This window comes from Octopus bimaculoides, chromosome 4 (assembly GCF_046866305.1).
Source record: "Octopus bimaculoides isolate indiv1 chromosome 4, ASM4686630v1, whole genome shotgun sequence".
Taxonomy (NCBI): Eukaryota; Metazoa; Mollusca; class Cephalopoda; order Octopoda; family Octopodidae; genus Octopus; species Octopus bimaculoides.
The window spans coordinates 91540945-91568036 of NC_142931.1; the positions used below are offsets into that span (position 1 = coordinate 91540945).

The 27092-nt window shown below is 32.3% G+C and overlaps 1 protein-coding gene across 6 annotated transcripts in view; it reads right to left on the minus strand.

Moving 5' to 3' along the window:
• Positions 1-27092, minus strand: part of LOC106875727 (uncharacterized) — a 95289-nt gene that overhangs the window by 29236 nt on the left and 38961 nt on the right. For 2 of the 6 annotated variants that reach the window (XM_052967232.2, XM_052967231.2), the window contains exon 11: positions 11528-11545. The exons of the other annotated variants lie outside the window; for them this stretch is intronic. In XM_052967232.2, the coding sequence (XP_052823192.1) occupies positions 11528-11545 (18 nt within the window). The remainder of the gene's footprint in view (positions 1-11527; positions 11546-27092) is intronic. 6 annotated transcript variants of the gene reach the window in all.

Below are 27092 nucleotides of genomic sequence, written 5' to 3' on the forward strand. Positions count from 1 at the left end.
AAACATGTGTGTGTGTGTAAATAATATGAAAAAAAAAATTAATAAAGTATTTCAGGAAAAATATAATAGCTAATTCAACTTAAGTTTATTATTCATTAGTTTGTAACATGATTAAAATATTAAAAAATTGCAAAGAAAAAGTACAAGAAAAGTACAAGGTAAAAACAAAAATATGTAAATATATAAAAATAGCTAAACATTTCCCCACAAATATTTTCTAAGCAATTACAAACAGAATAAATAGCTGATGTACTTACTCATAAATAATTCAATTTTCAGTCTGAAATTCATTATACAATAACAATTTGCCAACTGGTAAGTGATGTGTTAGTAGTTGCAGATGATAAAGATATAACTAATGCAGAAGCCTAAGAAATAGGGAGGATTAACAGGGGATATATTAAAAGATGAAAAAAAAAAACACCTAAGCTGGCATGCAGAGATGGGCTATCACCATTACTGACTTGATAATGAACAGACTGCACCAGACTGAGCACAGAATTGACAAACACAATAGTCTTTAGCATAACAGTTATGAGCAAGTTATAAAACACGCATACACACACATGTATATCTTTCTGTATGTGTGTAAATACATTAAAAATTTACAGTTCTCAGTACTGTTCAAAATTTATTTGCTGTTATGATGGTAAAAATCAAAAGTTTAAGTCAAGTATTTATTCTATTGGCCACCTTTTGACAAATTGCTAAGTTATGGAGATGTAAATAAACCAACACCAGTTGTCAAGCAATGAGAGAAACACAAAGTATACACACACACACAATAAGCTTCTGCACAGTTTCCATTTACTATATTTATTCATAAGACTTTGATTCAGGGTAGTCAGAGATGACACTGTGCCCCAAGTGCCGTACAATGGGATTGAATCTGAAACATGGTTGTGAAGCAAACTGAACAAACACAACCATACATGCAACTCACACATAGAAATGTAGATGTACACAATGATATTAGAGCCATGCCATATGAGTGAGGAATCAAAATACATTAGATATAGTGTGTATGATTTCACTATCAATATTGTGTGAGAGAGAGTGCATGCTTATTTTACATCATGTGTGGGTTTGTTTCTGATGATTTGGCTAATTTTTAGAGATGTTTTTCATGTGTGCATATAAAGTATTAAGTGCATGTGTGTGAAAATACAGCTGTTATAAAAAATACTGTGTGTGTGTGTGTGTGTATATATATATATATATATATATATATATATATATATATATATATATATATATTATTGTTATTATTATTAGTAGTAGTAGTAGTATTATCTTTTCAGTGCAAGCATGGCTGCAACCATATTGTTTCAGATGTGGCATGTTGGACAAGTTTTTCTTTATTATAGCTTTGGGAGTGAAATTGGCAACTGAAATTGTGCAGAAGTCTGTCATACATATGTGTATATCTCTATCACTATGTCTGTCATTTTTTTATTTTGACAGTACTCAAAAAAATTTGTGCTTATGTCCCAAAACTTAATGCTACAATAATTTGTAAGTTTTAGGACATTACAAGTGTTGGGATCAATATCATTACAAAAAATCTTCAAGGCAGTGCCCCAGCATTGCCACATTCTAATGATGAAAACCTGTAAAATGGTAAGAGAGGGGGTAAGGGGTAAATTTTTTTTTATGTAAAAATATTTTTATACATTGTCTCATAGTCCTGGAAATTTCTCATAAATACTAGTAAAGAAGAAATGTCACATTTAAAAAATTAAATTTCATGTTTTATACCAAATACAAGTATACATCTGATATTGTTTTACTAATTATTTTACTCACTGGCATTGAAAGTATGACAGTCTTTTCTACAAGATTACCAGTTTAATATGTGATCCACTTACATAATAATAATAATAGACATTCTGGTGCTTTGAAATGTAAATTTTAATTATCAATATTGAAGCCATACAGGGAAAGCATCTTTATAACACCATCTTTAATGATAAAGTAACTTCCCCTGGTCATATAGTATCATATATAGATTCTGCTCGTCTTGCTCTATGAAAGAAGCACATATATGCAGAGGTGTTCTAGAAGCTATATTGTCAAAGGTGCTGTTATTCACAGCCATACTACAATCTTTTTGGGGGTACTAAAAATATTTTAAATAAACTGAATGAGACATTAAGAGCTGCTTTTAATATCAATGGTATGTATTATTCTTTCCAGTTATCTAAAAAGATATAAAATGTCCACAAATATATATTTTGGGTTAAAAAGTTTGCTTCACAAACACATGCTTCCAACTTTTATCCAATTCCATAGTAGCTCAAGTAAAAATCTCCTAAGATAGCCTCAGGTTGACTAGTGCCATGTAAGTGAAATTTGATACATGGAAACAGTGCAGAAGCCTGTCAAGTATGTATGTGTGAGTACCAGTGTAAATGGGTGTATCAAAGAGAACTACCTTGTGGCATTTAGGTAAGAAGTTGAGTTTCTTTACACTAAAGAGGATTTAGCCATTTGATAAATAGAGTAATGAAATTAGTGCAAGATTAAATACTAGAGATCATATAATTGTCTAAAAACATGGCTGCGGTCCAATAACTGAACCAATAAAAGAATAAAACTACTTTGTATGAGAATATTTTATTCAAATCTAAGTAATTTGGTTTCCCCTTCTCATAAATCTCCAAATTTATTTATAAAGCTAGGAGACAGACAGACAGAGAAACAAAAGGAGAGACAGACACAGACGGACAGGCATTGTTTATGATTTTAAATAAATATCCTTCAAGCAAACAACCAGAAACTACTAGAATACAATACTTTCTAGTTGTTTATGTTACAACTGACTTAGTCTCCCATTTTTTCAAGGATAAAAAAAAGGTGACCAAGGAAAGAAATGAACTTCAATCTCCAAGAAAACAGTTGTTGTTTAGCTCCAGGTCAAACCTGATCAAGCAGGCTGCTGATCAAAAGCATTCCATCTGTAATCACCAAACCTTTTTAGAATTATCTGGGGCTACATATTATAATGTGTTTGTCCTTTTTATTTCTAAGATGGTAGAGGGTGGTTTGGGGAAAATTTGGCTGTTATTCCATATGATCATTCTTTTGTTGACTTGTAAAGGAATATGTTGATTAGAAATAAGAATTATATTTATCATTATTACTGACAGTCACAACCCATTTCTAATCATATTTAATTGTGATTTAGATAAAGGCACAAATGCGCATGCACACACACACACACACATGCACACGCACACACACACACACACACACACAAGCCCACATCTTTCCATCAAGAAATTTGACCATTCTCTTGAATTCAGTAACTCTATTTGTGCACATGATTAGAAAAAAAAACAACAAAAAAAAAAAAAACAGTGCCACACCCATGACTTTTGGGAAAAGTTTATCACACTCAGAATTGGCAAAGCATGGAATAAGCTGCCTATGTCATTTTTTTAGCTGTTTGGATACTGCATACTTCAAAAATTTCATGCTTCTAGAAATTTACTACTCCTGATGTACCATGCACTCTTTCCTCTTTATGGCTCTTTTACTGTTCACTTTTCTATCTTTTTGTGTTTTATTCTTTGTATTATGCCTGTATTTCTAGCTTTCAATGCTGGTTTTCTTTACTTGACTTATGGATCAATCTTTTAATCTTTCTTCATAAATTGTAGTATACCTGCACACAAGGATCAGACAGTGCCATCAGAGGGTAAGAGGTAAATGACTGTAAAGTGGGGTCGGGGTACAAGTAGAATGGGGTTGATGTATATTTGGGAGTGGGAGGTACATGTGTGCTTGTATGTAAAAAGCTGGGTGTGGCAAACCTTGTGCTGAACCCTCAGATGGTGATGATTGGAAGGAAGTACTGATGGTGGAAGGTCTTATGTTCATATTCATGGTGTGGTCCACCAGTATCCAGGTACAAATTTCTGTTCATGCAACCAGGATCAAAAATATTTTGCCTTTATATTTTAGGTAGTCCTGGTTTTTCACAACACCCACAAACCAAATGTGAGACGTCCTGACCTCCAGTGGTAATCAGTTATTGCCACCTTATTCCTACCAGCCCTTCTGAAGAGTGCCTGGGTTGTTCCCCCGTCTCCAAACTACCCCATGTACAAAACGAATTGGCAAAGTCAGCTGAAATACATCTATGAATACTGTTTTGCATATGTGTGTTGTGCATATACATTGATATTCATATATACACACACTCATACATACACATATATATATGTACATACATACAAACATACACTCATATACAGATTTTTTTTTCCAGAAAATTTTCTAACCTCAACCTCACTTGCAAAACCATATTTTTTTTTCTATGGTGACATGCTTTAACAATGTGGCAGACATTAAATATTACTGATGCAGATAATACTGGTGTAACAAAATTAGGCAATTCCAATATTTTTCATTGAAGTCCATTCCCAAAATGACTGGGGGAAAATGTAGGTATCTTCTATGTCTAAGATTTTAAACTGATGCAAAAATAGTATATTATTTTCCTTTACTCAAAAAAAAAAAAAAGAAAGAAGGAAAAGAGAAAAAAGGAATAGTAGATTTGATAGAGAACTAGCAAAAAAAAAATGCCCTTTATAAACGACAAATAGCAAAATGTCTAATTTAGTTACACCCCTTAATTTTCTGACTTAAAATCCCACCATAGTCAAATTTGCATTTCATCTCTGGAAGGTTGAAAAAAAGAAAAACTACTAATGGCTACAGAAGTAAATGTAATGTCTAATTTTTATAACTAAATTTTATTCTTAATAGTATTTATGAAGAAAATATTTATCATACAGACTCTGTAAAAGAAATTTAAAATAATCTCTTTTTTTTTTTTTTTTTTTAATGAAGCTTATGCACATGACATATTTACATTTCAGTACATGAAAAGGTTACAAGAATTATAAGTGGAAGAATATTTGCAACAGTGAAATAAATAGAGCTTAAGAATAATTAACTACAAATAATCACACAAATTTCTGCATTTAAAATTATGATATTGAAATGATTTGATAAATATACCAGTCTGCACAAAGTTAGCTGAAATGGATATATAATGCTGTATTATGTATTGAAATAATTATTAGAGCATAGCAGAATTATTTCTTTTGAAGTTAGGACTTAGTCTCCATTTTTAATATATCTTTTGAGGTACACAGCTTACTAGGATTATTCAAGTTTGTATTTAGGGATGTTCAATGCAAAGGTTTGTATATTAATTTGAATGCACTGTAATTTCAAATTAAGAAGCACATGACCACACACATGCATATATATAACTAATACTTGTAAGCAAAAATAAAAGCAAACTTTTACATCCTTAGCTCTTATGACAGCTAAGGACATAGGAATCAGTATTGAAGTTTTACTTTTAAATTTATGGTATTAGATACTTTGCTCTGATTAACAATAGTTGCCACTTTATGTTACTGTTTAAATGTTATCAAAGATGCATGGGCAACAACTCTTCAATGCCACTCCTTTAGAGACTGTAATTTGCCTAAGATCATGTTACATCTAATGTTCAAAGTTTATTTATTACTGTTATCTGATTAATATCTACAATGAAGTTTAAAAAGTTACAGTGAAAGTATAGATATTTGAATGTCGTAGTTTCAATTCATTCACTTGTGTCCCAATTGTTTTCTTCCCCAAAATGTACTAACTGATAGGTCTTTCTTTAATTGTGGTTAAACCTAGAGGTAAAAACTTATTTTATACTGAAGTATGAAGAGGACATGCAGATATGTCAACTATCTCAATCTAGTATTAATCACATAAAAGTAGGCAAATAACAGCAGACAGCTGCCTACTACTTCAAGCAATATCTTAAACAAATTTTAACAGCAGAGGTTATTAAGTTTATTAATGTCATTGATATCATTTATAAAAAATATCGCTTAACTTAAATTAAAATCATCTCAATACTGAAACTTTTTAGTTTAAGAATCACAACTAAACATTGGTTGACCTAACGTTGAACTATAAGTGAGGTGATAACCTCTAAAAAAAATTCTAATAAAAACAATCGTTATTCACTAAATTCTTTAATTTTTGCATTAAGTAATCTTTAAGATCTTATAACTTTCTTGATAGAATTTTTAAAAAAATGAATTAGCAACACAAAGTTCAAAATGCAAAGACAATGAACATTAAAAATACTCTAAGTAAAATTAGTATACAATAAAAGAAAAAAAATCAACTGATGAGTTTGTAACCCATCAACATTCTAACAAATACTTGTAAGGTCAAAAGACTGAATGAATGAATGAATGGCTGGATTGATGAGCATTGTTGTACAGCCATTACAGTTAGCAAACTCTTGTTTACACTCACAACTGGCCAGACAACATGCAGATGAAGAGGCATGCTTCATGAGGCATTTGGCATGATGCCCTTAAAATGACAGGAGTAGAAATTATGTAATTATATTGTGTTAATAATAATACCAGGATTAAATCATGCAGGTTTAGGTTAGTTGTGCAGTCTATTTAATGTTCAGTTGCATTTATAGCAGAAGATAAAATAGCAATGAATCTTTCAACAAAAAAGTAGTGGTAACCATGACATCAGAAATTGAAAATAAGAGAGAAAACAGGATGATATATTTAACATTGATGATTTTAAACACCATGTAACAGATAAAGAAGAATTTTAACCAAATTATTTGATATTTTTTATATGAATTTCTTTGTTGGTATCTTTCAAAATGACAACAATGTAAAGGATCAGTTAATTTTGTGAAAGGTCAAAAGATTATATAAACTGATATTTAAAAAATGATGGCAACATTTTAATTTCATTCTGCTCAAATCTTTATACATTTAATATGAAATTATAGTTAACATAAGAAAATAGTTTTAAGCTAATTGATACATATTAATTGCTAGAGCTTAAGATATTTACAGTACAGTGATTATGATACAGTTACTTTTTCCATTTATAACTTATATGTCCATATGTATATGGATCAAAAACTTCATTTTGACTGGGACTTTAAGTTTTGCCTGCCAGCTGTGTGTATGCGCGCGAGCACACATGCATGCATGTGAACACAGATGAGAGAGAAGGCAATGATACAACTTGAATATCGGTCATATTTTATTGGTAAGATATAGCCTCCTTTTAGTTAGTATTAATCATCACTTTTAGCATTCATAAGCCTAATATTGTCAGATAACTTGAAGTATCTCTATTGGAATGATTAACCCTTTAGCATTCAGATTATTCTGTCAAATGTAATGCTTGCTCATTCACACTGTTTAAATAATCATGCTTTTCATATCTTTGAAATTTTGATGATGTGATTGTATATTTTTAGAGTAGCACTGAAAAGTAGGCTGTATCTGACTGGACAGAACATAAAACAGGAAGCATATTTGGGCCAGATATGGCCAGTTTAAATGCTAAAGGGTTAAACTAAGAAAAGTATGCCTTCTTTTTGTGATTCAGAAGTGCGGCATTACTGCTACCAAATGATAAATGTCAGAGCAAATTATGTCCAGTTTGAATTCTAAGGTGCTGGCTATAACCTAGATATTTTAAAATATATTTAAATTAAATATCTATTTCATTTTCAAGGAGGCACAATGGCCCAGTGGTTAGGGCAGCGGACTCGTGGTTTCGATTCCCAGACCAGGTGTTATGAGTGTTTATTGAGCGAAAACACCTAAAGCTCCACGAGGCTCTGGCAGGGGATGGTGGCGAACCCTGCTGTACTCTTTCACCACAACTTTCTCTCACTCTTACTTCCTGTTTCTGTTGTGCCGGTAATTCAAAGGGTCAGCCTTGTCACACTGTGTCACGCTGAATATCCCCGAGAACTACGTTAAGGGTACATGTGTCTGTGGAGTGCTCAGCCACTTGCACGTTAATTTCACAAGCAGGCTGTTCTGTTGATCAGATCAACTGGAACCCTCGACGTCATAAGCGACGGAGTGCCAACAACAAATTTCATTTTCATAAGCTTATTCCATTAAAATCTCTCTTAAAAGTGTCAGTGGTATTCACTTTTATGGTAAACACCTGACAGATTTTTTAATGAAGACTGCTTTTGAAGAAAAATAGTATAAACTGGCATTATTTGGGTTGTAGAGTATTCAAATATTTTTTCAAGTAATATAATAAAAGTTATTTTTATTAGATTTCAAGAAATACAGATCAAGCATGGTATCTATGGGTATATCTAAACTTTAAAAATGCTTATTCTATTCTGGAATAAAATAGTATGCTAGTTGTAAAACTACAGCATTCTCAGATTAAATAATGCTGTCCATAAAATATTAATTTTTATCACAAGACGTGCAATGAATGAGTGGGTAAATTATATATGAGAATATATATATATATATATATATATATATATATATATATATATATATATCAAAGACTTTTGTAAGTTAATTTCTCTATGTTAAAATGATTTGAACCAAAGGTCATTTTATGAAATATAAGCTGATTTCTGAAAATTCTTGCAGTATAAAATGATAAAAAAGGGAAAGTGCAATTTGTGATAGGATGAGTTAACAAAAAAATAATAAATTGAAAAGCAAAAGCTATAGAGAACCCATAGAATGTTAACAAATATGTCATCATTTTAATATTCCACATACTGGGTGTGGTAAATTACAAAATCAGTAGAGTACCACACAAAGTGCCTTGCAACATTTAGTTATGTCCCTTTGTGTTGAGCTCTTGCTATGATTGACTTTGCTCTTCATCCTTCCAGTGTTGATGGAATATAACCAGTTAAAATGAATTTTGAGACAATGTGCCAATTAGAAAGAATTATATACCATGAGGACAGAAGGGTGATGGAACCAGTAAAGTACTGGAACAAATTCTTTGTGGTATTTAGCTTTGAGCTGGGATCAATTAAAACACCTCCCCAATACTTGGTGACCTGGTACCAAAATTTTATATATCAGCACCACTTTCCTGCCACTGTATGGTTGATCAAACTCATTGAGATAAATCACCAGAAAAATATAATCTACAACATATTTCTATTTTTATATTTTTTTTAATATTTTGATTTACCAAAATTAGTCTATACAAATTTATGTTAAATTACATGTGATTATTTTACTGTAATTGACTAAGTTCAAATTGCAAAGCAAAAAGTCTTCATAACATCTGTAGCAACATTCAATGAAATTAAGCTGAGATCTATTTATAGTGCAAAAATCTCTAATTAGATTTTAAAATGCACAATCTACTGGTATGTGACAAGTAAAAATATAAAACTAAAATGAAATTGAGAACAGAGAGATGAGAGAGCAAGAGAGAGTATTAAAATAGAGCACTGAGCAGGCAGATAGGCCACTAAAATAGCATGGCAGCAGATCTCACACAAGCACAGCCAAAACTAAGCAGCAACAGGTTTAGTTGAGACCAATAAATAAATTTTTAAAAACTTTTAACATCCCATATAATTCAAAAAAGGATTGGACACAAATTAACATGGAAGCAACACTCATGAAGAAATATCAATTGGTTAGTGAATTTTTTGTAATTTTGAAGTTGTTAAATGGACAAAAAATACATCTGTATTAAGATAAAGTTGTGAATATGACTGTTAAAATCTATGTTACAAAAAATATTATTATTTTCTATAGAACATATGTTTCTTATACATTGTTTTAGATGCTTTTTTAATGTTATTAGAAAAATCATAGTTGGCATATGTGTGTCATTTATCAATGGAGAGGACTCATCTGAAGAAAACATTCTTAGGAATTTTACAGAAGATTTCTTCCTCCATACTACTATGTAACTAGTAGTTACTTCTGAGACAAATGTTTTAACAAATATATATTTCCTTCAATTATAATATTTTAAAATTAACTTTAATACTTTGCAAAATAGCTTTACAGTAACAGAGAAGTTTGATGCAAGAATAGAGGAAATATAAACTAGATTGAAACTTATAAAATCTATGTAAAAAAAAAAAAATGTAAAAGGTTATATTTGAATATTAATTAAAAAATACAGGTTAATGGTGTCAAATGACTTCTACAATCATTACTGAGAACTGGTCCTTCATAATTAATAAATTTTACAATTAACTCAACTATTACAGTCAGCCTTCTAAAGTCTAATCTAACCACCTTTTTTTTTTTTTACTAACCAAATTTCATGCCACTTTTTCTGATTTATATAATGTCTTTACTAATGCACTATTTTCTTGATACCCAATCACTTTCTCAGCTCAACTGCAATCATTTTGTCTCACAAAGTCATATGGTATGTCTGATAGACCATGATGTCCTCTAATTACTGTGTTTCTTCTGACTTCACAGATTGAAACTTCTGGCAGAGAAAGTGTCAAATCTGCTCTCCATGCAAAGCAATAACCCAACTATCCTTAATAAAAGTAGTTGTTCTATAAACATTCCCAACTTTCATGCACTTAAGACACACTATACTATCATTAAATATAATTATGTCTATTATCTACTGCTTCAAGTCAACCAATCATATAGCTGATGGTCTTCATTCCTTGGTTAATCATATTGTTTCTTGTACCAATATGATTAAACAACTGTACCAGTATATGTAAAACACTAAATATCTTAGTTTCTAATCAATTTGATAGAAATTTTATGGAATTATTTGTGTATCCATTAATTAGTTTACCTTTCTACTTTCTATGATGTGGTATCTCCCTGACAAAGCTTTGTATTCAATACTACACATAATATTGCTTATTATTTGCCAAATTAATATTTGGTAATTTTTATTTTCTTCTAGATACATCTCAAGAGTAATTGCAAAAAAAAAAAAAATTAAATCACAAAAAAATGAATTATTAAAAAATTACTGCTTTAATTGAAAGCATCAGTTATTTTTGATTTAAGACAAAATTCCAGTCAATTAAAATACAATTTGAAAAAATTAATGATAAATTAGGTTTATCAAGATATATTTAGAAGATATTTTTATTTAAAGTAAAAAGCATTCTTTCAGCTTTCAGTTACTATCATCTCTAATACAATGTACATTGCTACAACAGTAATTTTTCAGGTAGTCTTCAAAACAAGTTGCTTTTAAATGCATAAAAATTTTTAAAAAGAGTGAGTAACTTTTGTATTAGTGGAAAACTAGGAACATTTTTATGATTTAATCAGTTTTGTTTATAATTTAACTACTTTTATCACAAATTTTCAGAACTTGATTCTACATATAATAGTTTGATTAGATTAAATGGAACGATTATTTTCATAAATTCTACAATGTGAAATGGTGAATTTTGATTAATTTTTGCAGCTACCATATACCATGACCAATCCTTGTAGACAATACAAACAAGATTATATATAATATATATATATGTGTGTGTACATATGTATATATGTGTCTGAGTATGCATATATATATATACACATACATACATACATGTATATGTTTATACACACATATACATATATCTCTGTGTGTTTATGCATATGTATTGACTTTAATTAATGGTCAGTAAAGAAATAGATATGCGAGTAATAGAAATAAAGAGAAGAAAACTCACGATATATTGGCTGTTCAACTGTGGAAGGACAGCAGAAAGAAAAAGAACATCATTAGATCTGGACACGTTATTAGTATTGGATTGATGATAAATACACACAGAGTGAATCCAGAGCAAGATACATTCCAACCCAGCAAAGTTTGGTATTGGTCAATGAGTATAATCATTCATGAACTTCAGATTTGATATTCCAGTATCACAATATTGAACCACATAACTTTTCTTTTGCTTCATATTATTATTATTAGTAGTAGTAGTAGTATAAAAGGCAGTGTGCTGGCAGAATCATTAGCACACCGGACGAAATGCTTTATGTTCTGAGTTCAGAGGGCGCTGGTGTTGATTTTACCTTTCATTCTTTCAAGTTTGATAAAATAAGTACCAGTTTTGCACTGTGGTTGATGTAACTGACTTACTCTCCTCCTTTCTGGCCTTGCGTCAAAATTTGAAACCATTGTAATTAATACAAAAGGCAGTGAGCTGGCAGAATTGTTACTAGACGAGAGAAAATGCTTAGCAGCATTTCTTCCAGTTTTACATTCTAAGTTCAAATTCTGCTGAGGTCAACTTTGTCTTTCATCTTTTTGGGGTCAATAAAATAAGTACCAGTTAAGCACTAGGGTCAATGTAATTGACTATTCCCCACCTCCAAAATTTCAGGTTTTGTGCCTATAGTAGAAAGGATTATTATCATCATCATCATTATTATTTGCCTTTCATCCTTTCGGGGTCGATAAATTAAGTACCAGTTATGCACTGGGGTCGATGTAATCGACTTAATCCCTTTGTCTGTCCTTCTTTGTCTCCTCTATGTTTAGCCCCTTGTGGGCAATAAAGAAATAAGAATTATTATCATTATTATTATCATTATTATTATTATTATTATTATTTGGGAGGTGAACAGCAGAAGCAGTACAGTGAATCTGAAATGTCTGGTGAAAATATTAGGTTACTTGAAGTATTAACCCTTTTCATATCAACTCCCCCAAAACTGTTTTTGGTTCTATATTACAAATTTGCTGTTTTAAAATTATCTAAATTGATATCTTCCATCAAAATTTCATGGTAATTAATGTTCCAAATATCAACTTAATAATAAAGAAGTTAATTTACTAAATTCTTCATTATTTTCAAAATTAACTGAAACAATAGCTGTGTATTTAAACAGAAATATGGTAACAAAAGGGCTCATTTATTCTGAATTCAAATCCAGTATTCAAGGGAACGACATTACCTTTCACCATTTCAGAGTTCCAATCAATAAGTTCCTCTCATTGAAAAATATATATCAGTCAATTTCAGAAGAGAATGTAATAGATTTAATTGACTGTACCTCTCATCCAAAATACCTGGATAATATGCTTAACCCTTTAGTATTCACATTATTCTATGACTACTAAAGAAGTATTTTATGAATACTAAAAATTAATAAGAAGAAGTAATGCATATTTATTCACATTGGTTTGATTTAATCAAGCATTATCTTGTAGCTTTGAGATTTTGATGGGGTAAATATTAATTTCTGGAATGATATTGCACAGTTGGTGTGAGAGGCCACATCTGGCCAGCTTGAACTTAAAACAAATAGAATATTTTGGTCAGATACAGCTGGTTTAAATGCTAAACGGTTAAGATATGTCTATTATTATTATTATTCAGTAGTTTTATTTTTATAGTGTGCTTTCACTTCACTAATGAGAGCAGCTCTGTGTGCCTTGGGTATGTGCTGTGGTTTGCTGTGATGCTCTTATGGTTACTGTATTGAAAGTGTTTTGCATACGATGTGTGCAGTGCCCAGTAGTGCAATTTTCTGTATGTTATATATATTTTTAAGTCCTGGTGTTTTTGTGATGTATTTGTCTGAATATTTTTTTTATCATACCTAAGGCGCCTACTATGATAGGAATTGTTTCTGTTTTTAGATTCCACATTCGAGTTACCTCTATTTCCAGGTCTTTATTATTATTAAGGCAGCAAGCTGGCAGAACCATTAGCACACCGGGCAAATGCTGAGTGGCATTTTGTCTGTCTTTACATTCTGAGATCAAATTCTGCCGAGGTTGACTTTGCCTTTCATTTTTTCGGGGTCGATGTAATCGACTGACATATTTGTTCTGGTTCTTCACCAACTGAGTTCAAATCCTGTCCCATTGTTAGAAATAATTACAACTAATATTACTTTCTTTAAAATGAATCTTTATGTCTTATGCAACAGGTTAGGATCCCATTGAGATGTAGTGTACTTATTCCTGGTACATTCACTATATAGAAAGTACTCATAGATATGTGATGCCCCAAGTTAAGTGAAATTTTTTATACAGTAACATATGAATATGTGATAAAATATGTTTTGTCCAGTGTTTTTTTCTTTCAACTCCAATGAATGCAATCTTACAAAAGTGATTTTATGCCATAAAATGATTAATAATAACAATGCTCCTTTTTACTATAGGCACATAGCCTGAAATTTGTTGGGAGGACGCTGATCAATAACACTGACCCTAGTGCTCAGCTGGTACTTATTTCACTGGCCTTAAAAGGATGAAAGGCAAAGCTGACCTTAGTAGAATTCAAACTCAGAACATGTAAATGGAAGAAATCCCACTAAACATTTTATCCAGCATGCTAACAATTCCACTTGCTCACCACCTTAATGATGATGATAATGATGATGATGATGATGATGATGATGATGATGATGGTAATAGCAATAATAATAGTTGCTGTGGTTGTTGTTGTTGCAGTAGGGGTACAAGAATTGATTAATTCTTTTAATAATAAACTGCCTGAGACCACCCATATAAAAGTGTTCATTTTCAAAATAAAATTTCAATGAAAATCTCATGTAAATGGTAACATATTTTAGTTGGTTAACACTTCCAAAATATTTATCATATTGAAAACCAATACATATTAGCTTAAGCTGTCTAAGCTTTGAAACTATAACCATGGTAACCATGAAAAGGTTATGTCATCAACCTCTTGATTCTTTAGTCTGTGTCATTCTGCAATGTTTTGTGCCCCTTAGCAAGAAACTGAAAATTACTTGCTTTGTAAAAGGTTTCATGTGATATTAAAAATTTAGTTACAGAACAGAAGATGTCTAATTAGTATCTTTTATGATTTAAAATTGTCTTTAACAGAACAAAATTGCATAACTATAACTTCTTGTTCATTTAAATTGGTTCTTAAAACTGATGAGATTAATAAAATCGTAAAAGACTTATGTATGAAAATTGGCTTCATCCAGCCAGCCAACAGACAACACTACATGAGATAAAAATTCTCCCCAGTTTCAGCCATCCACATAAGCAGTCAAAAGATGACAGAAGTACAGGCAGCATACTGTAACTTGATCTGTTTGTGGATCACCCAAGTTTGCTCAATCAATGCTGACCTTAGCTACCCAACAACAACCATCCAGATGAAGGTAAATAAAAGCTAATATTAATAAGAAATATAAAACCCATTTTTAAAAATTTAGGCTATTTATAGTATTAGAAGAATTCATCACTTCATTGTAAATAGTATAGCAGCTAACAGCATAACTGTCAGAAGCAGTGCAAGAAATAATAATTGTAACAATCTATGAAGTTTAATAATATAGTCTTTTTTAGATAATGTTCTATTGATAATGGCTAAATTTGCATCCCAAGTTAATACCCTGTTATTTATACATGAACAAGAAATAATCAGAGAGAGAGCAAGAGAGAGAGAGAGAGAATGTGTGTGTGTGTGTCTATATACATGCATACACACACACGCACGCGCGCACACGCACACACACACATGGACGCGCGCGCGCATGCACATACACACACACACACACACAAAAGTTTACATAAAGCTAGCAAAATCAGTGGTAGTAATTTCAGATTAGATACTGGATTTCAAAGTTGCAAAATATAGATTTACATGTTATAAAAAAAGTGTGGGACCACACTGATAGAAATAGAAATAGTTTAAATTAGAAATGTTACAGGGAATTATAATGTGGTTAAGTAACTACTACAATAATACCAGTATCTTTAATCTAGAAAAATTAATTTTACGGAAATACTATGTTCCCCTTAAAACAACAGTCATAATTAGGATTATTGCATGTTAATTAACATTAAGATTATTAAGTACTAATCCTGATTAGGAAAGCACTAACAAATGAATTTACTTATCAGGATTGAGACTACTCTAAGAGTTATTACCTGTTAAATAAAAAGTAACCACAATAGTTACCAAACAATAATATATCAAATGCAACTTCAATTGGATTAGAAATATAACATACTATATATCTAATTTGGCTACCTTTGAACACCTTGGAATTTATTTTCATGGAGATGACATAAAGGAGAAATTATTACAACAAAATGCACAAAATAGAGTAAAAAACCCAAAAACAAAAGGAAGGAACTTAAAATAATATAATACCAGAAACCAATAATTAAAAGCTCAAGATTTAACAAATAGCATGGATAACACTAATACCAGATCCTAAACAAGATGAAGAGAAGTACTTCTAACAATCTCTGTCACTGCCAATAAGAGCTTTGTTTAATCAGAACAACATTTCTGAGAATATACAGATGTCTAAATTGGGATGACATCATGCTAAGAGATTAATTTTAATATTTTTGTTGCCTGTCATAACTGATAATACAGCAAATATGAGATTAGAAGAACCTGAGATAAAAAGACTCCAATAACAAAGACATTTCTTACATACAGACAACAAATCAATTTTGCATGAGAGAATGAGAAGTATTCCTAAAAGCTTCTGGCAGTGCATGTGAAATAAATTAGATACAGCTATGAATAAAAGGCAAGTTACCAACTTGGCTCACCAAACCTTGTCTCTTCTCTACTGTCACACAAATAGACTTTTATTAATACATTTAACACTGAAATAAATTTACAATTGATATTCATCATTCAAAATAGACTTACTCATACTGTTTCTAGATCAATTAGTGCCCCCGTAAAATCTACAAAAAACAGTATTTTACTAAATGTGTATCTAAATGTCATTACAAGTGTAAGAGCGTGTCCTTTAGTTAAGCATGTTCTGCAAATCAGCTTCACTACATGTCTGTGACACGAGAAATACAATTGGTTCATTTTGACAACAGGAGAGACATCCAGTCAAAAACAAAAATCTTATTTAATCATGCAATACACCACTTCATTTTGTAGCACCAATGATGTCAAGAGATATTTTACAAGTTGTAAAGTTTATAGAACACGTGATGTCATGTCTAAGCAACCTTCAACTGTCATCAAACAATCCCATAGTGCAAGAGTTAATGGAATTAGTCAAGTCTCTAATTCTATATCTACCACTAGGTTTAGATAAAAGGTAGGTCTGGTGAGAGAATTGGTAACTGAGCAAATGTGAGACGCAGAGGTATTTCAGTCAGACTGCCACAAGTATGTTCTGCAGGCATATACTCTTAAGAGGGAAGTAGATATGACAGAGCAGTTAAAGCCAAGATAGAGTAATGAATCAGACTAATAATTTGAAATTTTGATAGTCCAGCCAGCAAGATGAGAACACTGATGTGTATGGAACATGCATACATTGATTCTATGCTTATGTACTGCATGGAGACAGATTGATTTTAAACTTACCAAAAAACAAAACAGGCAGATGGTTGTGGACATTATATCTCATTTTAGTGAGAAATCATCCTCATCACACAAACACATACATAGATTAGTGGGGAGAAACTTTAGATTGAGTATAAGGAAACTTCAGATATAAAAGCAAAAGTATGATTTTAGAAGTTACATTATCCTTCTGTTACATAAAACATTCAAACTCTAAATCAGTACTAGATAGTGTCTGTTTAGATGTGAAAGAGATCAAAAGCACAAAGTAGATGTGAGTATGCCTGAAGGACAACCTGCTACAAACCAGTTATACAGATGAACCAACCAGTAAAAGTAGAAGAGTACAGTATTTAGAACTTTTAAAAGTTAAGAATAACGAGGAACAATATAAAAAAAGTTAGACAAGAATGAGACAGTCAATTATCTAGTGAGAAAAGAAGCTGAAGTTTGTGGTTTATTTCATGTAAATATTTGCATATGAGGATAAAATATTTGTTCCATAAAAGTGTTTTTTTACACTCTTTATAACATAACTGTAATATTTCAGTTATGGTAACATGGTGCATGTTGTCTTCTTTGATTGTTGTGCATTTCATGTGATTTCTCTTAGGTTTCAATATGCTGACAATTTTTGTTGTTGAATTGTGAAGTCATAAGGCTGTTGTCAGAACAAAGGGTTTTAATAGAACCATAAATGAACATTTTTAGTGATTTTTAAAAATGTTTTACATGTTTGTACATGCTATAGCCTTATGTTGGGATGCTGCACCCTAACTTGATAATTATATATTATTTTTTTGGCTGTTGGAGTTGATCTGTATCTTTTCTTTTAACTTTGTATCATTCAATCAATATTCCAATTGTGCCTAAACTGTCTCCTTACAATTTTCAATAGGTGCAGGCATGGTTGTGTGGTAAGAAGTTTGCTTCCCAACCACATGCTTCCAGGTTCTCTCATATCACATAGCACTTGGGCAAGTATTTTATAGCCCCAGGACAACAAAAAACTCGTGAATGGGTTTGGGAGACGAAAAACGTCCATCACATGTATATATCTATGTGTGTGTGTGTGTCTTTGTGTTTGTTCCCCACCACCCCTTACCAACTGGTCTTCGTTGTTTACATCCCCATAACTTAACAGATGAAAATGAGACCAATAAAATAAGTACCAGGCTTCGTTGATTTGTTAGACTAAACCCTTCAAGGCAGTGCCCCAGCATGGCTATAGTCCAATGATTAAAAAAAGAGTAAAAGATAAAAGAAAGTAGGAAGTAGTTTCAGGGAGATTTAGCTGCTATTTCTAGAAGTTCACACAATTGAATGAAAGTTCCCTCATTGGTTCATTACTGAGTGGTTTAGTGATTAAGGATTACCATAAGTGAAACCAATAGAGAAGCCAAGTATTGAGGTTAACTGGTTGTAGGAGAATCAGCAGATCCACCAATTAGCTTAAATGCTCATCATTCACTTAGTTAATCAAATACTGCAAGAAAACAAATACAAAATAGTTGACACAGTCTTAGGAAAGTTAGTATAGGATAGAAATAGCTGTGATAAGATGCAGTTTGAATTTGTACAATGATATGGAACCATAGATGCTATATTTCTAATGATATAGCTGCAAGAAAAATTCTTTGTGAAGAATGTTTCTCTTATTTTATATTCATCCATAAACAAAAGGTTTTTTTGACAGGGCCCTATGTTCTGGAGTTTGGTGAAAATTAACAAATTTAGGTGTAAGTGGATGATGTGTTTAAGCCATTCAAAACATGGAAAAAGTGTTGTAGGCAAGTTTTTGTGAAGTACTCATGTACAAATAGATGTTCATATAAGATCTAATTTCAGACTCCTTTTATTCATTACAGTTCTTGAGACTACAAATATAAGTCCAGGAGTAGTGGTCCTTTTGGACATTTAAATGCTGCTGACAAATTGCAGACAAAGTGCCAGATCTGGAATAAGTAACAGTCACCATGAAATCCCACTGTCTTCTATAATGTAACCTTGTTTGATATGTAGGAAAGGAGCAGCTCATTATTATGTACTAAAACAATGGGAATCTAAAAGATGCAGCAGGATCTCTCACAGACAAACAACTAGAGGTGAAGATGTACAGGACTTATTAACAATAGGAAATGAAGTTTATGCACTTGTTAGCTAGCCCATGGAACAGGCTATAATAACAGCAGAAGAAGCAGAGAGAAAACAACAGTGTTTATGAATGAATCTTTGTCAATCAGCTGAATAGTTTCCTTTAGGATGTGGTCTTGGGTATTTGTATGTGTGCGGCAGCAATACCATCAAAAAATATGAACGGTAAAGTTTACAGTACTGCTATCTCAGTCAGTAATAAATATCTTTTTCTCTAAAAACACAAGGTAAGAAGTATGATATAGTGTGGTAGGAAGACAGGAGATTTAATGTTAAGAAGTCAGCGGAAACAATAAACAAGAGAAGAAACAATCTGCTAGACAGACATGTCAACCTACACAAAAAGCAAAGCACAAGTGAGTTGAGAGTGATTGGATATTAAAAACAAAACCAAGCTATGCAGGAGAGAGATCTGAGATATTAATAGGTTGTGAATAATGAGTGCAAAAAGGGCCCTGTATAATCAATGGAGGGTACTTGAGACAAAAACTGAAGAAAATATAAAGTAAAGTTATAAGATTAGATCTTGAGATACAAGACCTTACAGATCAAAATTCGAGATAAGTACCTATATGCAGCAGCAATAAAACTCTGCCAACTTGGAACAATAGATGCCAAAAATGATGGTAATTGTAATGATCAAAATATATTAAATCTTAAAAAGTTTCTGTTAGATCTATGCCTCAGCCTTTTTTCTTTGCTAATTATAAATTGGATTGTATCACTCTTTGTTATTAGAATTTCTTGTTTTCTATCACCCACTTTTTACAAATGATTTTTATGAACTAATTTGAGGATAGATATCTTCACTGACTAATTTTGATAGGATTTCAAAATAGGTCAAGATAAACAAATAGATTGTAAAATTTAAAATAATTGTGATTGCATTTAAATTTAGTATAAAAGCCATGAATAATAAAGAAATAGTTATAACAATTCTGAACTAAATGTACAAGTGTTTACTTTTAATTGAAAAAATTAATCAACTAAAAGAATATGTAAAATTATATGATACACATCAATATATATATATATATATATATATATATATATATATATATATATATATATAGAGAGAGAGAGAGAGAGAGAGAGAGAGAGAGATAAAAAACAAATAAATAAGGTTGAACATACACAGAGAATATATGAAGATTTATGCACACACATTTAACCAGTTTCACATTTATTAATTTTCAAGAGTGTTTGTTATGATGAATGTTGAGCTGTTACAAACTGTATCTTTCCCGGCTGTTGTTTTAGAAATCGCCAATTTTTAGAGATATAATGAAGCTCAGATCCCTATCAACATACAGGTTGGTTGGTTGAGGAAGGTCACATGGGGAAGTAAGGGAATTTTCAGTTAGTTTTCCACAACATATATGTATTTAGGTCATGTGATTGCCACACAAGAATGTCATATTAAAGCTTTCCAGTAAATACGTCATATGAAAGTTAGAATAATAGCAATAAAAAGTGATAGTGGCATCTAGATTTAGGGCCTTTTAGTTATGTTCAGTAGTTGTGTGATCAGTTACTATCTGATTGGTAAAGAGGGGGAGATGTTTATGGAAACAAAACAGGAAAGAGAAAGGAAAAGAAAGAAAAGATAAAAAAAAAACAAATAAGAAAAATGGTGGCGATGGGGGTAGGGGGTTTAAAGCATTGGAAGATGGAGGTGGCAGGGCAATGGGTCACATACCCCCAGGACAAATGAGATGCTCAGCGATGCCTTGCAGTAATAACTGTGAGGGCTTTGCCACAGAGAATGGCCAGCAACACTCACTGCAGTAGCTACTCTACCTCGCAGGACTCATTTCTCTGACAAGCCACCATTATCCCTATTTTGCAGAGGAAATCGGTAGTACAGGGTCCTTAGCCAAGGAATGGTGACTTTTAGTGAACAATTGTTATCAAAACGTGAAAAATGCTGAAAAAAAAAAAAATGTTTCTTTTAAACTATTTGGAGAGCATAACTATTATAACTGCTGTTCAAAATAAGTATTTTTTATTCACTTGAGATTTTTCAGCAATTTTAACAGCAGTTATTCATAACAGTTATGCACTCCAAATAGTTTAAAAGTAGCATTTTTTTTCCAACATTTTTCACTACACTTTGGTAACAAAAAATAAAGTTACCATTTCTTCGTCAAATAAGATAATAGCTACTCACAAAGCTGCTGAACACAACCAAAAGGCTAAAAAAAAAGCCCTAAATTCCAGCTGACTTGCACCTGTCATAGCTACTTTTCTGACTTTCAGTGTATATTTACTGGATTACAACCTTCTCACGTGGTAGTCACATGACCTAAATACATGTATGTTAAGGAAAACTGACAGAAAATTCCCTTACCTCAAAACATGACTATCCTCAACCAGTTAATCTATACATTAACTGATAGTGATCTGAACCACATTATATAAGATAACAATTTTTAAAACAATTGCAAGAAAAGATACAGTTAGTAACACAGCCCCACATTCCTCAAAACAAACATTCTTGAAAATCAAGAAATGTGAAAGTGTGTGTGTGTGTGTGTGTGTGTGTGTGTGTATCTCTCTCTCCACACAATATGCTCTGGAATTGTGAAAGATATGCTTCAGTTCTTCTAAAATTGAATAAAATAAATAAAATAATGGGGAATATACATGTACTTGTACATGATGATCAGTAATAATAATAATAATGATGTAAATAAAATGTCAAATGTTTCAGTGCATGACTTTTGGCCCACCCAGCATGTAAAGATTTAAACAAATCATATATTCTTTGTGCATTTTCAAAGTCGTTTATTTCTCCTATACCATTGTTTTGATTAGTCGTGTTATATATATGTGTATGTATATATATATATATATATATATATATATATATATATATATATATATATATATATATATATATATATATATATACACACACACACACACACACATACACACACACACATACACATATAACCATAACATTAGAGTTATCTGGAGCAACTAATTAGATGAATTGAAATAGGTCAAAATATAGAAAGTTGAAAAAAGAATAACTGTGTGTGTAAGACAATGACTTACAAAACACTGACTAGTAGTAGTAGTTGTTGTTGTTGTTGTTTCTCACACAAGTATGAAATTTGAGAGGCTGAAGGCAGGGTAAAAAGACAATTGGAACAGTTCAGACTGGAAATTGAAACTGTTGCCAGGTCAGTTCACCAAAAGATATAGTTGCTCCTTGTCTCATGCAGCAATAAAATAGCAATAATAATTGCTATCTCAGACTTTATGCCTACTTGTGAAACCTAACAATAATGATTTCTTAAATAGGTATAAAATTTGAGACTTTTAAGAGAGCAGAGGCTGATGGATATAACATTCATGCCTTCTCCTTGTGAAAATATAAGTAAAATGGTTCAAATAAGGAATGAAATAAAACCAGGCAGTTTGTGAAGAACTCCTGCAACACTAAAATCTTTCAATAATATTAATAAAGATAATCTTGATAAGCAAATACAAAGCTGTAAAATAAAATAGCTGTTATTACTATATGAGTAGAAATAATAAAAGTAAAAGCATTGAGAATATGACTATAAGTGGTATTGTAGCAGAGGATGGTTCCAGAATTATAGTGGCAGTTCATAAGTTTAATCCCCCAGGTAAAACCAACTTGCAACAGTCTGTACTCCTGATTATTAACAGAAGACATACCAAAATATTTAATGAATATCAAGACTTTTGATGGAATATGAAGCTTTCGAGTGACTGAAAGATTCACATATTTAAAGACTCTCTTTAAAAACTATATATTTGTTAAATATAAATGCTCACTTTTAATTTTCCAAAATTATAGTGACCATTTATAAAAATGAGTTTTAATGCCATGACAGCTATAATTCTTTTTTATCCTCCAGATAAAAACCAACTTACAACAGTCTGTGCTTCAACAGACATTGAATATTATAATACATAGGTACAAAGAGTTGAATATATATTTCTTTCACCAAACTATTATGCACATTAAAATAAAAGTCAATCTGTGCAAATGAAAGTGAAAATACAAATAACTGGTAAGAGTATGTGTGAATTCATAGATGATGTAGCACCAGATTCTCCTTTTAACAACCATAGGCACGCGCACCTATATGTGTGTGTACACATATATGCACCATCACTACCTGACAGAAGATTGGAAACACAGGACACCATTTGCATAACAGTTACACTTGCTTACAACTATTATGCAATGTCAAGGCAAGAAGACAGTAACACACAAACAGGCATACACAGATACAATCATATTTATATATTTATTGTACCCCTGAAATGGCTGTAGATGATATTCTTTACCCGAATTTGTATATTTATCTATCTAATAATTTTTACCGAGGAGGAGGATATGTGTATGCACAATTGTCACTCATATGTGTCTCTATCTCCAACAACTAATCTTTCTAACTCACCTTCCTCCCTCCATGTTTACTCACTGCATTCACTTCCCGACCATATCTCACTTTCCCTTCTCACTTCCACAAACTTACCCTCCTCACTCACACTATCCAGTCTCGTGTACCACTTTATTTGTATACTCCTCCCTGTAATTTGAGGGTGTGCCCCAACACACCTTCACCATTCTCTCCTCTCTCTCTCTCTCTCTTCTCTTTTTTCCAACTGAGGTAGCCATGTATCTCTTCTACTGCTAATCATCCTTCTATCATACTCTAACTTCTCATCACCTGGCACAAAGCCACCTCCTTCAATATTATACACTTCCCTACCCAGCTGAGGGATTTTGTCTTGCAAGTTACATGGTGATTTTACTGGTACTGTTGCCATCTTAAAAGCACCCAGTACACTTTGTAAAGTGGTTGGCATTAGGAAGGACACCCAGCTATAGAAATTATGCCAACGTAAACAGTAGACCTGGCTTAGTTCGCTGGCTTGCCAGTTCCTGTCAAACCCTCCAACCCATGCCACAGAGAAAATGGATGTTATGTTAAATGATGATGATGATGATATATATATATATATATATATATATATATATATATATATATATATATATATATACATATATATATATATATCATCAACATCATTTTTAACATCTGTTGTTCATCCAGGTATGGATTGGATGGTTTGCACTAGGCTTCAGTCTAATTTGGTATGGTTTTCTACAGCTGGATGCCCTTTCTAATGCCAGGCATTTACAGAGTGTGCTGGGTGTTCTTATGTGGCACTGTATGAGGCTTTTATGAGGAAACTGGCGCAAGTGCTTTTTACATGGCACTAACACAGGATTCTTGTAAGTCAATCCTCTTCACCAGAGGGACTGGCCTTAACACTTCTGCTGTGGAGTGTACATGATGGCTCTCAAGCTGTTGCTGTCAAGGTTGAGTGGCATCCCCAGAGAGCCAGGATGTGGAGAGTTTGTTTCAGCTTATGCAGATGACATTACCATCAGTGTGACCAAAATAGAACACCTACAGGAGGTAGGCAAGGCTATTGAGGCTTACAAGACGGTGGCAGAAGCAAAGATTAACCAGGAAAAGTTGGTCAGCTTGCAACTCGGCACCTGGAGGGTAAGTCGATGCCTTCAGACAGTGTCGTAGGACATTGGACGGAGGGACCAGTTAAGTTGCTAGGGGTCTAGTTTGGTCCGGATCTCCAGGTAGAGAAGAACTGGGCTGAGGTTTCAAGCAAGGTGGCCTGCTTAGTCAAGACCTGGTCTTGGCAGTGGCTATCCCTGAAAGGGAGGGCAGAAGTGGCCAATGTGTTTATTTATCGCATCAGTCATTACCTACTACCTAACCGTCGTTCCTTGCCCGGATTCATGGTTGACCAAGTTGGAAAGACAACTCTTTCGTTTTTTGTGGAGGGGCTCGAAGCCACTTGTAACTCTATTTGTTGTCAAAGGCCGTTAAAGGGAGGACTAGGGATGCCTTGGTTGTTGATGCGCAAACATGTGCTGAGGTTGGGGCATCTCTGGATTCTCCTGGATGGTGAACAGGTGTGGTTTCCACTGGCAAAACAGATGTTTCCCTCGTTCGCTAGTTTTTCTAGATAAGACTGGTGCTTTCGTAGATCAAGGTTGAGGGAGTGGCATACAGAGTGTCATAAGGCCCTATAGCTGTTCCGTCGCTGGGGTAATGCCAGCGGTGGAGGTTCTACAGCATTTTTCTATAGAGGGTTGATAAAGGCTGAATGTGACGATGTCCTGGGGAAGACTCTGGGTCTCGGGTATATTCAACTTGACAGCCTGTTCTTTCATACATTTGGGTTGAGGACGCAGATAACTTCCAAAAGTCCTTGACCTGGCAATGTTAAAGAGGTACCTTACTCGTTCGGGATAAGCTTGCAAGACATGGTCAATGCAACTCACTGACCTGTCCAAGATGTGGGCAGGCTAGGGAAACCATCTCGCACACTATTGTTCAGTGTCCCAAGGTGTCGGAGATGTGGGCTTATGCAGAACATCTGTTGTCTGGTGCAGGAAGAGTACAGCTGTCGACTGAGTCAATTATGAAAATTGACCCACCTGAATTTTTGTCAAATGAAGGTAAGAATTGTTTTCTCACCATAGTAGCAATAGCAAAAGAGGTGGTATGGAAGACAAGGTTGAAAGGAGCAAAGGCAGGCAGCTTCCTCTCTGGCCTCGCCTTACAAAGGTATTTAGCTTTTCATTTGAAAAGGAAAGTGAAGCTGGAGAAGAAGTGTCTGTCAGAGAAAATGTTTGATGAAAGATGGAAGTATGTAGCACAAGTGTTTTGAGTGGATGTAACCGTGTGAATACGCCGTAAAGTGTCTAATAAAGTATCAATGGTGGATTGGGGCTCATGGGGTCGGAGCTGAACCCAAACGCCATTCCATTTGTTTTGTCATTTGTTTGTATTCCATTCAATGATATAATTTCACGTTAAAATTATAAATGCATTTCTTTGTTAAATCATACCATGTATCTCACTCCAAATCAAATTGTGCTGTCTCCATCAATGTTGGCCCCTGGTGGGCAATAAAGAATTAATGGATCACACATTGAAGAGAACAGAATTATGGGATTTATATTTACACACAGCAATTGTGGATTACTGCAGAGGATTTTACCACGGATGTATATTATTTCTTCAAACTTTTTAGCACAAGATTGTACCAACACACATCTATGCCAGTAACTTTTTAAACAACATCTTTTTCATATATTTTTAAATAGCATTCGATTGACTACATGGAAATTCACCCTCTTTCTCTCTGACAAGTGGATGTATTACCTAATAATGATTATCAATTTTAGATTTCATTTCAAAGGGTAATACATTCATGAAACGATTGTAAGATATTTTAAACTTTTAAACTTTTTAATAATCATACTTTATATATTTATATATACATCTATCTATTAATACAATATTATTTTGGACATATATCTTCTGTGATGATTTTTTTATGTAATTTTCCCACTCTTATTTCATTATATAATATATATTCTCTCTTATTAAATGTCTAATACCTTTGTTTTAGACACATCCCTACCAAGAGCACTTATTAGAAATTTCAGTATATTGTATTGTCATTGAATATATTTGATTAACGATATATATATATATATATATTATATTATATATATATATATATTATATTATATTATATATATATATATATATATATATATATTATATATATATATATATATATATATATATTTATATATTATATTATTATATATATATATATATATATATTATATATATATATATATATATATATATATATATATATATATATATATTATATATATATATATATATATATATATATATATATTATA